This window comes from Mustela nigripes, chromosome 3 (genome assembly GCF_022355385.1).
Source record: "Mustela nigripes isolate SB6536 chromosome 3, MUSNIG.SB6536, whole genome shotgun sequence".
Classification (NCBI taxonomy): domain Eukaryota; kingdom Metazoa; phylum Chordata; class Mammalia; order Carnivora; family Mustelidae; genus Mustela; species Mustela nigripes.
The window spans coordinates 65,377,624-65,397,563 of NC_081559.1; the positions used below are offsets into that span (position 1 = coordinate 65,377,624).

Genomic DNA, 19,940 nt, shown 5'->3' on the forward strand with positions numbered 1-19,940 from the left:
CATTTAATTGCCAGCTGTGGGTTTTGGGGCACATAAATCATCTCCTGAAGTTTGTTTTTTTTTTTTTTTCTATTAACAGTACTTACCTCATCAAACTATTGAGAGGATTAAATGAAATAACATATATAAAGAGCAGGGCCTGTAAAAATATGTAGCAAATATTATCTATTATAAGTATGTTCTATTTAACAATAATTGTACAAATATTTCAACATTTATGCCCTATAATGAAGAAGACTCATTCCTTGCCCTTAGGAAATTTACCAATTAGTGAGGTGAAGATGAGATTTTTACAGTAAAGGCAGTAAGTTATATCATTAAGGGGTGCCTGGCTGATTCAGTTGATAGAACATGTGATTCTTAAACTTGGGGTGCTGAGTTTGAGCCCACCTCCAGTATAGAGTTAAAAAAAAAAAGAAGTTGTATTATCAAGTAAGTTAAGAGCCATTCTTTTGAAGAAAAGAAATTACATAAGTAGACTGTGCTAGATTAGACTGCAGGGTGAGCAAGTGGAATGGAGTGGTGTGGGAACTAGAAGCAATAAAGAACCAGAGACAGGAAATGATAAAGCCTCATAAAACAATGAACAGTCCCATTGGTCTCTTTCATATGGCAAACCTGGAGTAGTGTCAGGAGATAAGGACCGAAAGATAGGTGGGTTTTGGGGGGCGCTTGAGTGGCTCAGTTAGGTAAGCATCTACCTTCTGCTCAGGTCATGATCTCAGGGTCAGAGTCCTAGCTCTGGGACAGAATCCTAGCAGGTATCCCTGCACAGCGTGAGCATGATTGCCCTCTGCTCTCCCCCCCTTCCGTGGGTGTGTTCGATCTCTCTCTGAAATAAGTAAATAGAATCTAAAAAATTAAAAAAAAAAAGAGAAAAGTGGGTGTTTGAGAGAAGATTTAAGGAGCTTACCATATCCCCCCACCGCCGCTGAAGACTTTGAACAGAATGATAGTAAGAATGTAGTGTACTTTAATCATCTAAAAAAATGTACTTTAGATTAACCTGATAATAATGTGAGGGTAAGGATTGATATGGGGGGAAATTAGGAGTTTGCTTCAACAGTAATAGTGATTCAGTAGTAATTAAGGGTTAATGACAATGGGAATCTACATCTCAAAACGGAATGCAAATGCTTAAAATACATCTGAAAGATGCTCTGCATAATTCCTATAGTCCAGGTAAATAAAGAAGAAAATGTCCATATTAAAGATTTTTCATATGGTCCATACTAAAGTTGTCCATATTTTTTTTTTTTTTTAAAGGCGGGTCCCTTATTTCAGGAGCTCTCAACTTTGGGAGTCAAGAGGAGGGGAAAGGACCCAAGAGCACCCACGAGAGAGGGGCGGGGAGCAGGCCCCAAAGCCCGAGGGGGCGTGTGCAGGGGCGGGGACGCGGACGGAGGTGCGCGGCGACTCCGCGGTATCGCGAGAGTTGGGCGGGCCGAGCAATCGCAGCAGTCAATTCCCCCACCCTCCCGGGAGGAGCCGCCGGCCCTGGGCTCTCCAAATTCTGAGCTCTCATCATGGCGGCGGCGGCGGCCGCGGCGGCCGTCGGGGGGCCGCAGCCGCCCCAACCCGAGCTGCTCGCGCCCGGGCTGGCCGTGGACAAGGCGGCCACCGCGGCGCACCTGAAGGCGGCCCTCAGCCGGCCGGACAACAGGGCAGGTGCTGAGGAGCTACAGGCGCTGCTGGAGCGGGTGCTGAGCGCCGAGCGGCCGCTGACCGCGGCTGCGGACGGCGAGGAGGCGGCGGCAGCCGGCGGCGGGGGCGGTCCGGGGGCGGCCGAGGAGGAGGCCCTGGAGTGGTGTAAGTGCCTTCTGGCGGGCGGCGGAGGCTACGAGGAGTTCTGCGCGGCGGTGCGGGCCTACGACCCCGCGGCGCTCTGCGGCCTGGTCTGGACAGCCAACTTCGTGGCCTACCGCTGCCGGACGTGCGGCATCTCCCCCTGCATGTCGCTGTGCGCGGAGTGCTTCCACCAGGGCGACCACACCGGACACGACTTCAATATGTTCCGCAGCCAGGCTGGGGGTGCCTGTGACTGCGGGGACAGCAACGTGATGCGGGAAAGTGGGTGAGTGGAGCCCTCCTCCGGGGCGGGGGGCACCGCGGGCGGCTCCTGCCGGGTCTGGGGAGGCCTCGGGAGGGGGGAAAAGGCTGGGAGCCGACCCTGAGCTGTCAGGGGAAGGGGTGGGGGAGGGTGCAGCCGCATGGGGATGGAGGTGACTGAGCTGTCAGCGGTGGAGAGGGAGTGGGGAGAGGGGAGAGCGGAGAGCGTGTTTACCGAGCGAGGCTGTGAATTTTCGGGGGAAGCCAGGGCGAGTGAGTGGTAGCGACAGAGGAGCCAGTGCGTGGGGTAGGAGGGGAAGGAGGAGCAGAAGATTCTTGGGGAATCTGGTGTCGTGCTGTCATTTGTGCACTTACTGGGAAAAGCTTTAAATCTGCCAGGTTCTTTGGGAAGAAAATGATGTGATTTGGATTAAGTGGTAGAGGGATGGTATTGGGGACCGAATTAGGTCGCAGGATGGTAAGAGTCGGGGAGGTGGTCTTACAGCTGCAGGGGAAGACAGCTTGGGTGGAAGGACTTCTGAACTGTCAGTGTGTCTGTCAGTATCGGCGAAGGAGCTCTAGAGCTTATGAGGGTTGAGGGAGGAGGGAAGGGGAGGGGCCTGCATGAAAAGTGACTGTTGAGCTGTCAGCGGAGTATTTGGTGTGCTGGAATGACATCTAGAATTGGGCTACTGAAGAGTCGGTTATAGAACACACTACATACCAGAAGAACAAACAAAACACTGAGCGAATTAGGAATCAAGTATTAGGTCTTCTCCAGTTAAAAGGGCACTTTATTCACTGACTATTATGTGAACATCTATTTAAAAGGAGACGGTCAACAAATGCTTTTTTGATAGGATCAGTGTACCAGGGTGTTGGGACTTAGGACAAAAGGCATTTCAGAGATTGCAGTGAGTTAAAGAGTTGGTGCGTGTAGTGTTTTGGCATGGGACATGTTATCAATATCTGGGGAAGTCCTGGGAAAAGAAAAAAAACTTGTTGAAAGAGAAGACATTTTGGCTGGGCAATAGTTGAAAGAATGTTAGCAAACCCAGTTATTCAAGTTTTAATATTTTCTGGTCTTATAATTAATAAGAGCATACTCCTTTTAGAAAGGGTCACTATTTTCTTCTTTGGAGTACTTGTAGGTTACTGTTACTACGGAATGTTTGTGTCTACCAGGTGCAGGCAAGGCTCCTAGGATATTAAAAATGAACAAGACATTGACTTACCTCCTAAGCGGCTTACGCTACAGTAGAAAATGATAAATTCTTTAAATACTCTGGGAGTTAGAGGAGGCTTCTCTGCAGAGTGAGTACGAAAAAGGCTTCAGAAAGGAGGTATTTTAAGCTTGTAACTAGTATCACTACTACTACTACCAACAACAATGGTAATAGTAATTGCAGCCAATATTTGAGAATTAAAATGTATTCTGTACACTGAAAAATACTTAAACAATTAATATTTGAATAGGCAAAATATTCATGTAGCCAAAAAAGCAAAAGAGAAAAAATAAAAAGATGCACAGTTTGAAGTTTCCCTCCCATCCTGCCTTTCATCTGCCCAGTTCCTTCTCATTGTTACTGCTTTCTCTTAATGTAAAAACAAACAAGGATGAATATGTATTTTGATTATTGTTTCTTTTTATACAAAAGGTAATGTAACATCTTGCATTTTTCACTTACCAAGCACTTACCAAGAGGTTTTTCCATGTCAGTAAATCAGTGTATCACTCTACTTAAAAAAAAAAAAAAAAAAAAAAATCTGCTGTTTAGTGTTCATGTGCATGAGCCAATGAAGGGGCAGAGAGAGAGAGAGAGAGAGAGAGAATGTTAAGCAGTCTCCATACCCAGCACAGAGCCCAATGTGGGGCTTTATCGCATGACCCTTGAGATTATGACCTAAGCTGAAATCAAGAGTCAGATGTTTAACCACTTGAGCCACCCAGGTGTCCTGCCACTCTGTTTATCATCATTTTTGATATTTGACATTTGGGTTTCCAGTATGAAATAAAAAATCTGGTATACCTGTCTTTTTTTTTTTTTTTTTTAAAGATTTTATTTATTTATATGACAGAGAGAGAGAGAGACAGTGAGAGTGGGAACACAAGCAGGGGGAGTGGGAGAGGGAGAAGCAGGGTTCCTGCCAAGCAGGGAGCCCGAAGTCCGGCTTCTTTCCAGGACCCTGAGATCATGATCTGAGCTGAAGAAGGCAGAGGCTTAACAACTGAGCCACCCAGGAGCTCCCCCACTTTTTTTTTTTAAAGATTTTATTTACTTGAGAGAGAGTGAGCAGGGGCAGAGGACCAGGGAGAAGCAGACTCCCTGCTAAGCAGGGAGGAGGGGGGCACCCTGTGGGGCTCCATCTCAGGACCTGAGCTGAAGGCAGCTGCTTAACGATTGAGCTACCCGGGTGCCCCATACCTGTCTTTTTACACCTGTGCAAAAATATGAGTGAGATAAGTGCTCAATGGATTTACAAATTGTCCTCCATAAGGCTGAGTACTAAGCAAAGTATCGGACTTCTGTGTTCCAACTCCATCAAAAGAGTGTTAACACTTTGGATTTTTATCCATCTGTGTGGTAAACAAATATTAACTGCTTTACATTATGTAACTCATTTAATCTTCAACAAACCTGAGATTGTTACTGTCATTATTCCCATGATACAGAAGAGGAAAGTGGGGCACAGTTTTAAAAAAACTTACTCAGGATTATACAGGTAGTAAATTACTGCTAGCCTTCTGGCTCCAGAGAGTGACCGCTCAACACTTCTCTCTACTGCCTCTACAAATAGCATTCCTATTGAGTACCTCTGTTCAATACTGTGTTTTTGTCCTTTTTAAAATTTTTTTTTAATATGCCATTCCTATTTGGGCCTTTGTTTCTTTTTCTTCTTCAAAACCTAAAAAAGAGGTGCCTGGGTGGCTCAGTCGTTGGGCGTCTGCCTTTGGCTCAGGCCATGATCCCAGGGTCCTGGGATCCAGCCCTACAATCAGGCCCCCAGCTCAGTGGGAAGCCTCCTTCTCCCTCTTCCGCTCCCCTTGCTTGTGTTCCCTCTCTGGCTGTTTCTCTCTGTCAAATAAATAAATAAAATATTAAAAAACAACACAAAACAAAACACCTAAAAAATTATTTTTTAAGAGGATTTTAAAATGGGAATTGGAGGGGCACCTCAGTGGCTCAGTGGGTTAAAGCCTCTGCCTTGGGCTCAGGTCATGATCCCAGGGTCCTGGGATCGAGCCCCGAATAGGGCTCTCTTGGCAGGGAGCCTGCTTCTTCCTCCCTCTGCCTGCCTCTCTGCCTACTTGGGATCTCTCTCTGTCAAATACATATTAAAAAAAAAAAATCTTTAAAATGGGAATTGGAACAATCCTTTACTGATATTTAGACATTTTTACTTCTTAGGTGAAGTTAGCATTTGGAACCCCTAAAGAGGGGGAAAGTAGGAAATAATATTGACTCTTTCCTGAATTTTGGAATACAGTCATAATAATCAGGTTGGTCTGCATGAGTTGTAGGTCTGATCTAAATTGTGATGCTTCCATGTAGGAGCAGAAATATCTCAGTGTTTCTTTGAAGGTACTCATGCAAGGCGCGTGCTCATCTTATAGCACTTGCCTTTACTGACATCTGGTAGATTCTTATTTTTTCCCTAGCCTGGCAGCGCTCTGTGAATTGATACATAGTAAATAATTCTTATTGTCTATCTGAAATGCAGAGGTATTGCCAGCAGTTGCCATGTCCAATTTCATAAAGGAGAAAAATAAACAAGAAATGTATTGTGGCCGGGACGCCTGGGTGGCTCAGTTGGTTGGACGACTGCCTTCGGCTCAGGTCATGATCCCGGAATCCCGGGATCGAGTCCCGCGTCAGGCTCCCAGCTCCATGGAGAGTCTGCTTCTCCCTCTGACCTTCTCCTCGCTCATGCTCTCTCTCACTGTCTCTCTCTCAAGTAAATAAATAAAATCTTTAAAAAAAAAAAAAAAAAAAAAAAGAAATGTATTGTGGCCATGTGAAAATTCTGGAGTTTTTACAACTCTTTGGGTTAGATAGAATATTTCTGGGCTATACACCTAACGACTGCCTGGAGAGACATAGGTGATGTTAGCCAATAGTGCAGGATAAAAGGCTGCCTCGGGAATCACCAGGTTTACACACTTCACAGCACTCAAAAATATATGTTTATAAAAAATAAAAAAATTATATAAAAAAAAGGCTGCCTCGGGAACCTTTTCAGGACTAGAAATATCAACAAATTACAGTAGTGTTTCTGCCGGGCAAACTGGACACTGTGGCTTGGACAGAATACACTTAACTTTTCTCAGTTTTTGATATTTCTTAAAACCCTTTTAGGTTCCTAAGAATTGAAGACATGTTGTTTTTGGGGTTGTTATTGTAACTGCAATAGAAATTTTTAAATACCATTTTTCAGTAAATTTTTAAGGAAGGATTCTATTTTCTCTGTATCTGCTTTCTTAGAAAACCTGCTGTGCCTTAATCCTTTTCCCAAGTGTCTGTTGTGGTAGAATATGTGATTGGAGGTGGGGAAGAATGTTGGATCTGCCATAACCTATATTACTATTTAATTTTCATATTTATAATTATAAAAATATAGGGGAAAGATTTAGTTATTTTTGTAGCGGTATTGATATGTTATGGAAATATTAACAGATACACAAACCAAAGGAAGAAAACAACTGGGGTGGGTGCCTGGGTAACTCAGCTGGTTAAGTGTCTGCCTTGAGCTCTGGTCATGATCCTGGAGTTCCAGGATTGAGTTCTACATTGGGCTCCCTGCTCAGCAGGAAGTCTGCTTCTCCCTCTGACCACCCCCTCCCCGATCTTGTGCGCTCTCTTTCTCTCTCTCTCTCACTCTCTCTTAGATAAATAAAATCTTAAAAAAAATTCATTTGTGGGATGAATTCACAAAGGGTATGGAAACTAGATATTAATAACTATGTATAACAGTGTAATTTTGCCACTAATGAATAAATGCAGTCATTGTCAAAAATGGTTGATGGATGGATAAATTTAAAAAAATGAAAAATCTAAAATAATATCTGATTGTTTTGGGGTTCTGATGGTGCTAACCAGAAGCTGGAATTTTAAACATTTAGTTCTCAAATTTTGGTGCAGAGAATGACCATTTTTATGTTTTATCCTGTATTTATAGTTTTCTTTCTATTTTTTTTTTTTGCCTCCTTGTTTGTTCTCTCTCACAGATTCTAAGCTCTTTAAAAAATAGGAACCTTATCTTGCTGTTAATCAGAGGCCAGCATAATCTCTTGCTCTTAGTAGGTGCTTAGCAAATTGGATGAATTAAATTGGATAAAATTGTGGCTCTTATACCTGAAAATCTGCCTTGAGAGTACATTGGTTTAGTTATTCATTGTTTGATTATAAACTGGTTATTTATTGATTATTAAACCCATAGCATCTTTTTTGAGAGTGCTTTGGGGATAATTTCTTTTTTTAATTTGAAAAGTAATACATATTGGTTACAACATAAAAATAAGTGGAGGGTGACCTACATGACTTAGGCAGTTAAGTGTCTGCCTTCGGTTTGGGTCATGATCCCTCTGTACTGTTCATGCTTTCTCTCAGATAAAATAAGTAGATAAAGTAAAAAAAAGGTAAGAGTTCATCTTTCCTCCATCCCTCTCCTCAGTGACAGATTTCCCTATTTTCTTTGAAGCTTAGCTATACATTTAAAAGACACTAATTACAATTTGCAACTGCAATTATAGCTCTTCTGTTGTGGGAAGTTTTTAGGTTTATTTGGTCTGTGGCAGTGCCAGAAGTGAAAGCAGTGAGTGTCTGGTTAAGTAGTGTCATACTCTTCTGTACTTGGCTTCCCCCCCCTTAACATAATTATTGGACACTGTCTCTTATTAGTGCACATAGAAACTTTTTTTTTTTTTTTAAGATTTTATTTATTTATCAGAGAGAGAGAGGGGGAGAGAGCGAGCACAGGCACACAGAATGGCAGGCAGAGGCAGAGGGAGAAGCAGGCTCCCTGCTGAGCAAGGAGCCTGATGTGGGACTCGATCCCAGGACACTGGGATCATGACCTGAGCCGAAGGCAGCTGCTTAACCAACTGAGCCACCCAGGCGTCCCGAAACTTTTTTTTTAACAGTTTAATTTTATTTCATTGCACTCTTATTTTTTTCCCTGTAATTTATGCTGTCATTTACCTACTGATAGATATTTAATTGTTTCCAGTCTTGGACTATTATAAACATTGTTGCAGTTGTATGCTTGTATACACCCTTTGTATTTGTGTGTGAGCATGTGGGTGAGGATAAATTCCTAGAAGTTATTTTCTTGGTTAAATAAAATGTGCATTTTAAACTTTGATAGAGCCCTCTAAAGACATGAATTTACACTCTACCAACAATGAATGAGAGAGCGTGTTTCTCCACGTCTTGGTCAATATACATGGTGTTAGAGTATTTTTGTTACTCTGTTAAGTGAGAAGAGATATATTGTTTCACTTATTACCCCTCCCCCACCATTGCCCCTTCTTTCCAAACTGGAATATTTTGAAGCAAATCTCAGCTATCTTATACTTTAATTTATAAATATTTGAGTATGTACCTCAGTAAAGAGATGTGAACTCTTTAAAGTAAACATAACCCAAGTATTCATTGACACATGAATGGATAAGCAAAATGTGGTACATATATAAGATGGAACATTACCCAGCTTTTAAAAGGAATGGAGTTCAGACATATGCTAGTAGGGACAATCCTTGAAGATATTATGCTAAGTGAAATAAGCCAGACACAAAGGACAAATACTGTATGATTCGATTTTTATGAGATACCTGCAGTAGTTTAATTTTAGAGACAGAAGGTAGAATGGTAGTTGCCAGGGGCTGGAGGGAGAGGGAAGTGGGGAGTTATTGTGTAATGGGTACAGAGTTTCAATTTGAGACGATGAAAAAGTTCTTGAGATGGATTGTGGTGTGACTTTTCTTAATATTACTGAACTATAAGGTTAAAACGGTAAGTTTTATGTTATATATATATATATATTAAGATTTTATTTATTTATTTGACAGAGAGAAATCACAAGTAGTTGGAGAGGCAGGCAGAGAGAGAGAGGAGGAAGCAGGCTCCCTGCCAAGCAGAGAGCCCCATGCGGGACTCGATCCCAGGACCCTGAGATCATGACCTGAGCCGAAGGCAGCGGCTTAACCCACTGAGCCACCCAGGCGCCCCTATGTTATATATATTTTATCACAATTAAAAGAACAACCACAGTACCACTTACCACACCTAAAATATACACAATTATTTCTTAAAGTCTTCAAATATCCAGTGAATGTTCAGATTTTCCCATTTGTTTCATGAATGAATTTTTAAAAAAGATTTTATTTAGTTATTTGATACAGAGAGAGACAGTGAGAATACAGTGGGAATACAACCGGGGAGAGTGGAAGAGGGAGAAGTGCGGTCTTCCTGCCCAGCAGGAGCCCGATGGGATCGTGACCTGGGCTGAAGACAGACACTTAAAGATTGAGCCATCCAGGTGCCCCTCATGAATGATTTCTTAGGGTTGATTTAGAATTAGGATTCAGACAAGGTCCTCATATTGTGTTTGGTTTTTATATCTCTTAGGACTCTTTTATGTTAAACCCATTCAGTACCCTCCTCTTTTTCTTTTTGGGTGTGTGTGTGTGTGTGTGTGTGTGTGTGTGTCTGTCTGTCTGTCTGCAATTTACTAGTTGAAGGAACCCACATTCTGGATATTACTGATTGCTTGTCTGAGATGTGAGGTTTAACTTATTCATCTCTGCCCATTATTTCCTATAAACAAGTGGTTGGATCTAGAGTCTTGATTGAATTTTAGATTCTATTTTTTTGTTTTGTTTAGCAAGGAAATTTCATAGTGGTTTTATACTTCCTGTTGGATCATATCAGGAGCTGCAGAATGTTTCCTTGTCTCTCCTGTGGTTAATGGTAGGATTAATCAGTGGGCTCAGATTTGTCAGTGTGACCTATTTATTATAAAGTTACCTATTTTGTTAAAGATTTTAGTGGCTATTAATTATTATTGTCCAGATCCATATATATTTTTTAAACATTTTATTTATTTGACAGAGAGAGATGGAACACACGCAGGGGAGTGGGAGAGGGAGAAGCAGGCTTCCCACCGATCAGGGAGCCTGATGTGGGCCTCTATCCCAGAACCCTGGGATCATGACCTGAGCTGAAGGCAGATGCTTAATGACTGAACCACCCAGGCGACACAGATCCATATTTTTATTAGGGTTTTTAAAATGGTGATATTCTAATTGTAGTAACCTTTCATATTCTACTGAGAGTTCTGTCTAGACTACTCTTAAAGTTTCAAGGATCACCTGTACTCACATGTGGCCTCTCTGCACTGGCAGCCTTATAATCTTCATTGCAGTGGGATCCTCCATTATTTCTTTAACTCACTATGAATATTCCTGTCCTTGAGGTTTCATGTTGTATCTACTGCCGAGTCCGGTGGCAAGTTTTACTTTCACTGTCATGCTCATCTGTAGGGGCAACACTTCTGTAACATAAGTACAGTGTGAAACCATATTACAGGATTTGATTTTCTGAATTATAACAATTTTTTGTCATCTCTAGGTTATATCTCTACAAATAAAAACTTTCAGTAAAGATTTGATGATAAAGGCCTGTGCCATACCAACTCTTTTATTTATGTCCTCTCACACATATTTAGAGTTAAAGTACATTGGCTAATTGTATCGTATTTTGTGTTTATTGGTTTTGTAGGGATGGTGTTAGAACGAATCTCTTAAATAATTTATGTAGGTATCTGTGTATTTACATGGATTACTTGTGAAATTTTCTTCCCTATGAATCTGGAATTTACTCTACTGCAATATTCATCTAACTCAGGTCATGAATTTAAACAAGTGAACATGACATTTCTTATGATTCAAGAGCTTGGAAGAAAGAGTTGAAGAAGTTTTTTGTTCTCTTTTCTGTGTTCCTTTTAGTTTCTTTCTTTTTTTTTTCATTGCCAGTTTACCAGAAATAGTATAGAGAGATTCTTAGTGTAGAAGATTCTACTTGAGCTAGAAGTATAATCTTTAGTTATCTTCATTGTAATAACGTTTAACTACAACACAGCAATTTGGAAGTCTTATTAGATAGTAATTATTTTTTCTAATCATTTTTATGTTATATAAAACCCATTAAAACTATTTTCAGGTATGAAACATTTTCAATACACAGAAAGGTACAAAAGTAATATAAAAGATACCTTTGTACTCACCGCTTAGATCAATAGATGTTCACCTTTTGCCCTATTTGCTATAGAGTTTTTTTTGACCAAAGAACTAAGGGTCATCTTCTCCCTTCCTTTTTCTTTCCCTCCCTAGGGGCTACCGATATCTTAAAATTCCTGTGTGAAAATCCATGCATGTTTTGTACTTTTGCTACATTTAAACAATACATGATTGTTTTAGTGTTAAAATTGCACACAAATTATATGAATATTTTTGAAGCTTGCCTTTTTCACCTCCCAAGTTACTAATATGGACTAGTTAATTCATTTTTAACTGCTACTAAGTATTCTGTGGTATGAGTAAACCATGGTTTGGCAATCTGTTTCTTTGCTAAGGGACAATTAGATGCTTTACATTTTTTCATTGTTCCTGCAGGACAGCAGTGAACATTTTTGCATGTGTCTCTTTGTGTAGATACACTAGAAATTTTTAGGTTAGATTCCTGGGAGAGGGATTGCTAGGTCATAGAGTGCTATTCTGCGCGCGCACACACACACACACACACACACACACTTTAAATTTGCATTTTCCTGTTAGTAAAATTGAACATCTTTTCATGTTTTTAGGCCATTTGAGTTCTTCCTTTGTGAATTGCTGGTTCATATTCTTTGCCAGTTTTATGTTGGGTTTTGGGTTTTATATTACTGAGTTTTATGACATATACATATGACATATATGTATGTCATAAAACTCAGTAATATATACATATATATGTATATGTCATAAAACTCAGTAATATATACATATTCCAGATACTGATCCTTGGTTATGTAGAGTCCTAATTTCATCTTTTAGTTTGTGGCTTGTCTTTTCCCCTCATAATATTTCGTATTGTAACAAAAAGCTTTAAATAAAAAATGTAATTTTTCTTCTATAGTTTGTATTATTTGTGTCTTTTATATATTTATCTAAATATTTTATTTATTTATTTGACACAGAGAGAGAGAGAGTGAGAGAGTGAGTGCACAGGCAGGTGGAGGGGCAGGCTGATGGAGAAGCAGGCTCTTCACTGAGCAGAGAGCTGGATGTGGGGCTGTTCTCAGGATACTGGGATTATGACCCTAGCCAAAAGCAGATGCTTAACCCACTGAGCCACCCAGGTGCCCCATTGTATTATTTGTGTCTTTTAAAAGCAGTTCTCTCTACCTTAGTCTAAAAAATGCTATGTGTTTTGTTGTAAAAGGTCAAGTTTTTGCATTTCATATTTAGGTCTTCAGTTCATTTAGATTTCTTTTCTTTTTTATTTATTTATTTATTTTTAAAAGATTTTATTTATTTATTTGACAGAGAGAGATCACAAGTAGATGGAGAGGCAGGCAGAGAGAGAGAGGGATGCAGGCTCCCTGCTGAGCAGAAAGCCCGATGCGGGACTCGATCCCAGGACCCTGAGATTATGACCTGAGCCGAAGGCAGTGGCTTAACCCACTGAGCCACCCAGGCGCCCCATAGATTTTTTTTTCTTAAAGATTTTTTATTTATTTGACACAGAGAGAGACAGCGAGAGACAGAACACAAATGGGGTAGTGAGAGACTGAGAAGCAGGCTTCCCATTGATCAGGGAGCCTGATGCGGTCCTTGATCTCAGGACTCTGAGATCATGACCCAAGGACCCTGGGATCATGACCCGAGCTGCAGGCAGACACTTAACCAAGCCTGAGTCACCCAGGCACCCCTCATTTAGAATTTTAACATATAATGTGAGATTAAGATCTATTTTTTTCTTTTTTAATACATGGGTCCAGTTGTTTTAGTACCATTTATTGAACAATTTTTTTTTTAAATGTCCCTGTAAGGTAATTAAAAAAAAAAAGATTTTATTTATTTATTTGTCAGAGAGAGAGAGAGAGTGAGTGCATATGAGCACAAGCAGGGGAGGGGGAGCCGCAGGCAGAGGGCAAGGAGCACAGGACCCTGGGATCATGACCTGAGCCTAAAGCAGATGCTTAACTGACTGAACCATCCCCTTGTCCCTTGAACAGTCATTTTTACCCCCTCCCTCAACCTGTAGTGCTTGCTGCCTCTGTCATATATCAATTTCGTATGTGTGTCCTCAGCTCTCTGTTGTATTGTTATGTCTCTTGCAGCAGTGTCATACTGCTTTAATTATTATAACATTAGAATAAATGTTGATATGGCAAGATTTCCCTTATTACTCTTCAAAAGAATTTTGGCTATTCTTGGTCCCTAACTCTTTTAATTTGAATTTTAGAGTCAGCTTGTCAAATCCTGTGGAAAATTTCTGTTAGATATTGATTGGAATCACATTTAATTTGAGGACATTGCAAAAGGAAATAGGAACAAGGATATTTGTTATAATGTCATTTGAAATTGGGAAAAATTAGAAACAGTAAGATTAGTAAATTGTGGGTTAATCATGCAGTAGAATACAGTAGAATACATATATTATTGTCTTTATAGTAGTATTTAGCTGCCTATCCCTGAGGGTAGTGTTTAATTTGCTTTTGCTTCCAGTAAAGTAATTTTCTCCATAAATTGCGTATCTTTTGTTAGATTTTTTCCCTGATACCTTATTTTTGAAAAAATTTTTTTCCAATTTCTTGTTTATTGCTTTTTATCCAGTATTTTATATTATAAACATTTTCAAATACTATTGAGTTTTTTAAGCAGCCTTCTGAAGTTTTCTCTAATAGTTAACCTATAGATTTTCTTATTGATGAGTGCTTATTTTATATCAAGAAATATACATATGTAGCACTTAGCATTTTGAACAAGCACCTAGGGATTGATATGATCATCTATATAAGTAAAATATTGTCTCAGAGCAGCAATTTGACCAAAGTTACACAGCTCTTATTCATAGCCATTTCTGCCCACATCCAAAACCTGTGTTCTTAGCTCTTTCCTAGGGCCTCTGTTGTAATTGCATATTAGTGAAAGTTAAGGAAAACTTTACAAAGAATTTGAATTTGATCTGTGGGGAGATTGGGAGGTGAAGGAGGACTTTATGGGTAAAAGGAATAGAACACACAAAGCCTCACAGGCATGAGAGAACATAGTGCAGTCACGTGCTAGAGTAGTTTTCACCTTCTCCCTTGAATAATATTTTATCTCGCTGGAGAATTTTGGTTACGTTTGTTTTCCCCTGCACTTTGAAGACACTATTCTGTTGTTTTCTGGTCTCAGTTGTTGAGAAGTTTTTTAATCTAATTGTTCCTTTGTAAGTAATCTGCTTTATTCATTTTTTTAAAAATTTTATTTATTTATTTGATAGAGAGAGATCACAAGTAGGCAGAGAGGCTGGCATAGAGAGAGGGGGAAGCAGGCTCCCTGCTGAGATCATACCTGAGCTGACGGCAGAGACTTAACCTACTGAGCCATCCAGGTGCCCCTCATTGGTGGTTTTTAAGGTTTGCTTTTTGGTGATCTATAATTTCCCTATGATGTGTCTAGGTGTGACTTTATTTGTTGGGTTGGTTCTAGATGAGGATTTTTTGTCTCATCGCTTATGGAAATTCTCAACCATTGTCCCTTTGAATTTCAAGTCTCTCCCATCCTTTCTTTTGTGTTTTGGGACTGCCATAACATATTTGTTTGTTCTTCTCATTCTGTCTTCTGAATACTAGAGCTTACTCATTTTCTATCCATTTATCTTTTTTGGGTTGAATTGAGGGTGATTTCCCCAGATCTGTCTTCTAGATAATTCCTTCTTCAACTCTATCTCATCTGTTGTTTAGCTTGTCTATTAAAGTTTTTAATTTGGATAAATGTATTTTTCAGTTCTAGGAAAATCTTTTCATGTTGACTTGCCCTCCTGCCCCCCCCCCCCTTTTTACTTGCCTTCTTAAAAAAAAGTCTTATTCTTTAGTTAGCATTTCAGTTCCTTTTATGACTATAGTAATTTTGTTTTTTATTTTTATTTATTTCCATATCTTTGCTATTTTGATAATGCTGCTTTGAACATGGGGGATCAGCTATCTCTTTGAGATAATAATTTCTTTTTTTAAAAAAATTTTATTTATTTGAGAGAGAGAGAGAGTGAGAGCATGAGAGGGAAGAGGGTCAGAGGGAGAAGCAGACTCCCCACTGATCAGGGAGCCTGATGCAGGATTCTGGGATCACGTCCTGAACCTAAGGCAGTCACTTAACCAGCTGAGCCACCTAGGCGCCCAGCAGTTTAATTTCTTTTAGATATATAAAACCAGAAGTGGGTTTGCTGGGTTGTATGCTAGTTCTGTTTTTAATTTTTTAAGAAACCTCCATATTGTTTTCCATAAGGTTGTACCAGCAGTAAACAGGAGTCCTCTTTTCTTTACATCTTTGCCAATCTTGTTATCTCTTGTTTCTTGGATAAAAGCTGTGCTAACAGAAAAGAGATGATCTACCTCCTTGTGGTTTTGATTTACATTTCCTAATGATTATTGATGTTGAGCAACTTTTCGTGTACATGTTGGCCATTTATACATTGTCTTTGGAAAAGTGTCTATTCTGTTCCTTTGCCCATTTAAAAATAAAATTATTTTATTTATTTATTTATTGCTATCGGATTGTATGAGTTCTATTATTTTTAAATATAATCCCTATCAAATGAATGGTTTGCAAACATTTTCTCTAATTCCTTAGATTGCTTTTTGATTTTGATTTGATTTTGATTGTTTCCTTTGGTATATAGAAACATTTTAGTTAAAGGATTTTCTACCTATTTATTTATTTATTTAATTTATTTTAAAAGATTTTATTTATTTTTTTGAGAGAGAGGAAGAGGCAGAGGGAGAGGAGGAGGGAGGCTTTCCCTGAGCAGGGAGACTAATGTGCATCTTGATCCCAGGACTCTGGGATCATGACCTGAGCTGAAGGCAGATGCTTAACTGGTTGAGCCACCCTGAGGCCCCTCTACCTGTTTATTTTTGCTCTTTTGCTCCATTTTTGGTGTTATATCCTAAAAGTCATTGCCAGAGTCAATGTCAAGAAGCTTTTTTGGGGGGTCACCTGCCTCTCCCAGGCTTATGCATTCTCTCTCAAAACAAATAAAAAAAAAAAAAAGCTTCTTTTTTCCCCTAGGAGTTTTATTGTTTCAGGTCTCATATTTTATTGTTTCAGGTCTCATATCCCTTGAATATGAGATATGAGTTAATATGTGTGTGTAAGGTAGGGATCTAATTTCATTTCTTTGTATGTGATTATCTAGTTTTTCCAGTGCCTTTTATCTAAGAGATTATCCTTTCCCCAGTGTTTACTCTTAGCTCCTTTGTTGAATATTAGTTTGCCATATATGTATTAGTTTATTTCTGGGGTTTTCATTTTATTCCATTGATCTGTGTGTCTGTTTTTATGCCAGTGCCATACTATTTTGATAACTGTAGCTTTGAAATACAGTTTGAAATCAGAAAGTATGATGTTTCCAGCTTTGTTCTTCTTTCTAAAGGTTGCTTAGTCTATTTAGGGTCTTCTGTGGTGTCTGTCATATGAATTTTAGGATTTTTTTCTACTTCCATGAAAAATGCTATTGGAATTTTGGTAACAACTGTTACCATTGATTCTGTAAATTGGTTTGCCTAGAATGGACATTTTAACAATATTAATTCTTCCTGTCCATGAACATGGGATATCTTTCCTTCCATTTATTTGTTTCTCCTTCAATTTCTTTCATCACTGTTTTATAGTTTTCAGTGCACAGATCTTCCACCTCCTAGGTTAAATTTATTCGTACATATTTTATTGTTTTGGATACCATTGTAAATGGTATTTCTTTCCTTATCTTTCTTTTGTATAGTTTATTGTTAGTATATAAAAATAAAGTTGATTTGTGCCCTGTGTAATATTCTAATAGTTTTTTGGTACAGTTTTTAGGGCTTTCTACATATAATATGTCATCTGTGAACAGAAATAATTTCACTTCTTTCTTTCTGACTTGGTTGCCTTTTAATTCTTTTTCTTGCCTAGTTGTTGCAATTAGGACTTCCAATACTATGTTGAGTAGAAGTGATGGTAATAGGCACCTAAATCTTGTTCCTGATTTTTTTTTATTTTTTATTTATTTATTTTTAAAGATTTTATTTATTTATTTGACAGACAGAGATCACAAGTAGGCAGAGAAGCAGGCTGAAAGAGAGAGGAAGCAGCAGGCTCCCTGCCGAGCAGAGAGCCCGATGTGGGACTCGATCCCAGGATCCTGGGATCATGACCTGAGCTGAAGGCAGAGGCTTAACCCACTGAGCCACCAAGGCGCCCCTTGTTCCTGATTTTAAAGAAAAGTTTTCATTTTTTCACCATTTAATATGACGTTAGCTGTAGACTTGTCATATATAACTTTTATTATGTTGAAATATATTTCCTCTGTACTCAGTTTGTTGAGTTTTATCAAGAAACAGAGGTTAACTTTTGTGAATGGCTTTTTCTGCATCTGTTGAGATTATTGTATGATCTCTAACCTTCATTCTGTGAATGAGGTGTTACACCGATTTGCATATTTTAATCATCTTTTCTTTTTTTAATCTTTTTAAATAAATGGCCAGCTGACCCTTTGCATTCCAAGAAGGAACTCACTGTGCTTAATAATAGTCTTCACCTTTTGTACATATGTCAATACATGTTTAAATCATTGCAGTCGCTGTTCCTTCCTTTTTTTTCTTTTAAGATTTTATTTATTTATTTGGCACAGAGAGAAAGACAGCAAGAGAGGGAATATGAGCAGGGGGAATAGGAGAGGGAGAAGTGGGCTTCTTGCTGAGCAGGGAACCTGAGGTGGGGCTCCATCCCAGACCCTGGGATCATAACGTGAGCCCAAGGCAGATGTTTAACAACTGAGCCACTCAGGTGCTCCTTGAACCGTCTTTATATCCGAGGGATAAATCCCTCTTGATTATGGATCTGATCTTTTCAGGTGCTGTTGAGTTCAGTTTGCTAGCATTTTGTTGAGAATTTTTCATCAATCAGCATCAGGAATATTGGCCTGTAATTTTCCTTTCTGTTAGTTTCCGTATCTGGTTTTGGTGTCAGAGTAATGTCAGCCTTGCAAAATGAATTTGAGTGTTCATTCCTCTTTACTGTTTTGGAAGAGTTTGAAAAGAATTGGCATTAATTCTTCTTTAAATTTTGGTAGAATTCACCAGTGAAGCTATCTGATCCTGAGATTTTCTGGCTGGGAGCTATTGGATTACTGATTCAGTCTCTTTTGTTGATATTGGTCTGTTCAGATTTTCTTTCTTTCTTTTTTTTTTCATTGATTTGGTCTTCAGTGATTGTATGTTTCTAGGAGTTTATCCATTTCTTCTAGGTGTCCAGTTTGTTCATATATAATTGTTCATAGTAGACTCTGTGATCCTCTAAATTTCTGTGGTACCAGTTGTAATTTCTCCTCTTTCATTTATAATTTTATTAATTTGAGTCATTTTTCTTTATTTCATGATTAGTCTAGATAAAGATTGGTCAGTTTTTTAAATCTTTTCAAAAACCAAGTCTAAGTTTTATTGTTCTTTTTTATTGTTTTTCATTCTTTATTTCATTTATTTCTGCTCTTTTCTGTTTTCTTTCATGCGCTAGCTTTGGACTTAGTTTGTCCTTCCCTCCCTCCCTTTCCCTTCCTTCTTTCCTTCTTTTCTTCGTTTCTTGATATGTCAAGTTAGGTTGTTTATTTGTAATCTTTCTTCTTCCTTTATGTAGGCATTTATAGCTATAAATTTCCCAATTACTGCTGCTTTTTGGCATCTTGTAGGTTTTGGTTTGTTGTGTTTCCATTTTAATTTGTTTCAAGATTTTTTTTTTTAAATTTTCCTTTCTTATTTGACCTATTCTTGTTCAAGAGTGTATTGTCTGTTTTCCTGTATTTGTGAGAATCCCAATTGCTCTTCTGTTATTGATTTCTAGTTTTTTAGTTTTCTTTGTGTTCAGAAAAGATGTAATTTCAGTCTGCTTGAATTTGTTAAGAACTTGTTTTACAGCCTAACACATGATCTTTTTGGGAGAATGTTCTGTCTTGAGATGGATGTATATTCTGCTGCGGTTGGATGGAGTATTCTGTATGTGTCTGTTACATACATTTGCTTTATAGTGTTGTTTACATTAGCCGTTTTCTTATTAATTGCCTGTCTGGATGATCTATCCATTGTTGAGAATGTAGTATCATAGTCCCTTATTATTGTATTGCTTTTTATTTTTTCTTGGAGTTGTGTTACTGCTTATTTTACATATTTAGGTGCTCTGATGTTTAGGTGCAGAAATATTTATTGTAATATCTTCTTGATTAATTGATCCCTTATCATTATGTAATAACCTTTTTTTTCTCTTGTGGCATTTTTGACTTAAAGTTTATTTTATTTAAAGTTTAAATAAACTTAAAGTTTATTTTATCTGATGTGAGGGCAGCCACTTTTGCTTTCTTTTAACTATCATTTACTTGGGATATCTTTTCCATCTCTTTGAGCTTTTGTGTGCCCCATAAAGCTAATATGAGTTTCTCATAGGCAGAATGTCTTTGGATTTTTTTTTTTTTAAAGATTTTATTTATTTGACAGAGAGAAACCACAAGTAGGCAGAGAGAGAGAGAGAGGAGGAAGCAGGCTCCCTGCTGAGCAGAGAGCCCGATGCGGGACTCAATCCCAGGACCCTGAGATCATGACCTGAGCCGAAGGCAGAG

At 38.8% G+C, this 19,940-nt stretch overlaps 1 protein-coding gene across 3 annotated transcripts in view; it reads left to right on the plus strand.

Moving 5' to 3' along the window:
- The first annotated feature begins 1,493 nt into the window (after nt 1-1,493).
- Nucleotides 1,494-19,940, plus strand: part of UBR3 (ubiquitin protein ligase E3 component n-recognin 3) — a 240,437-nt gene continuing 221,990 nt past the window's right edge. For all 3 annotated transcript variants that reach the window (XM_059394142.1, XM_059394144.1, XM_059394143.1), the window contains exon 1: nt 1,494-2,074. In XM_059394142.1, coding sequence (XP_059250125.1) covers nt 1,527-2,074 — 548 coding nt within the window. In that variant the 5' untranslated portion in view covers nt 1,494-1,526. The remainder of the gene's footprint in view (nt 2,075-19,940) is intronic.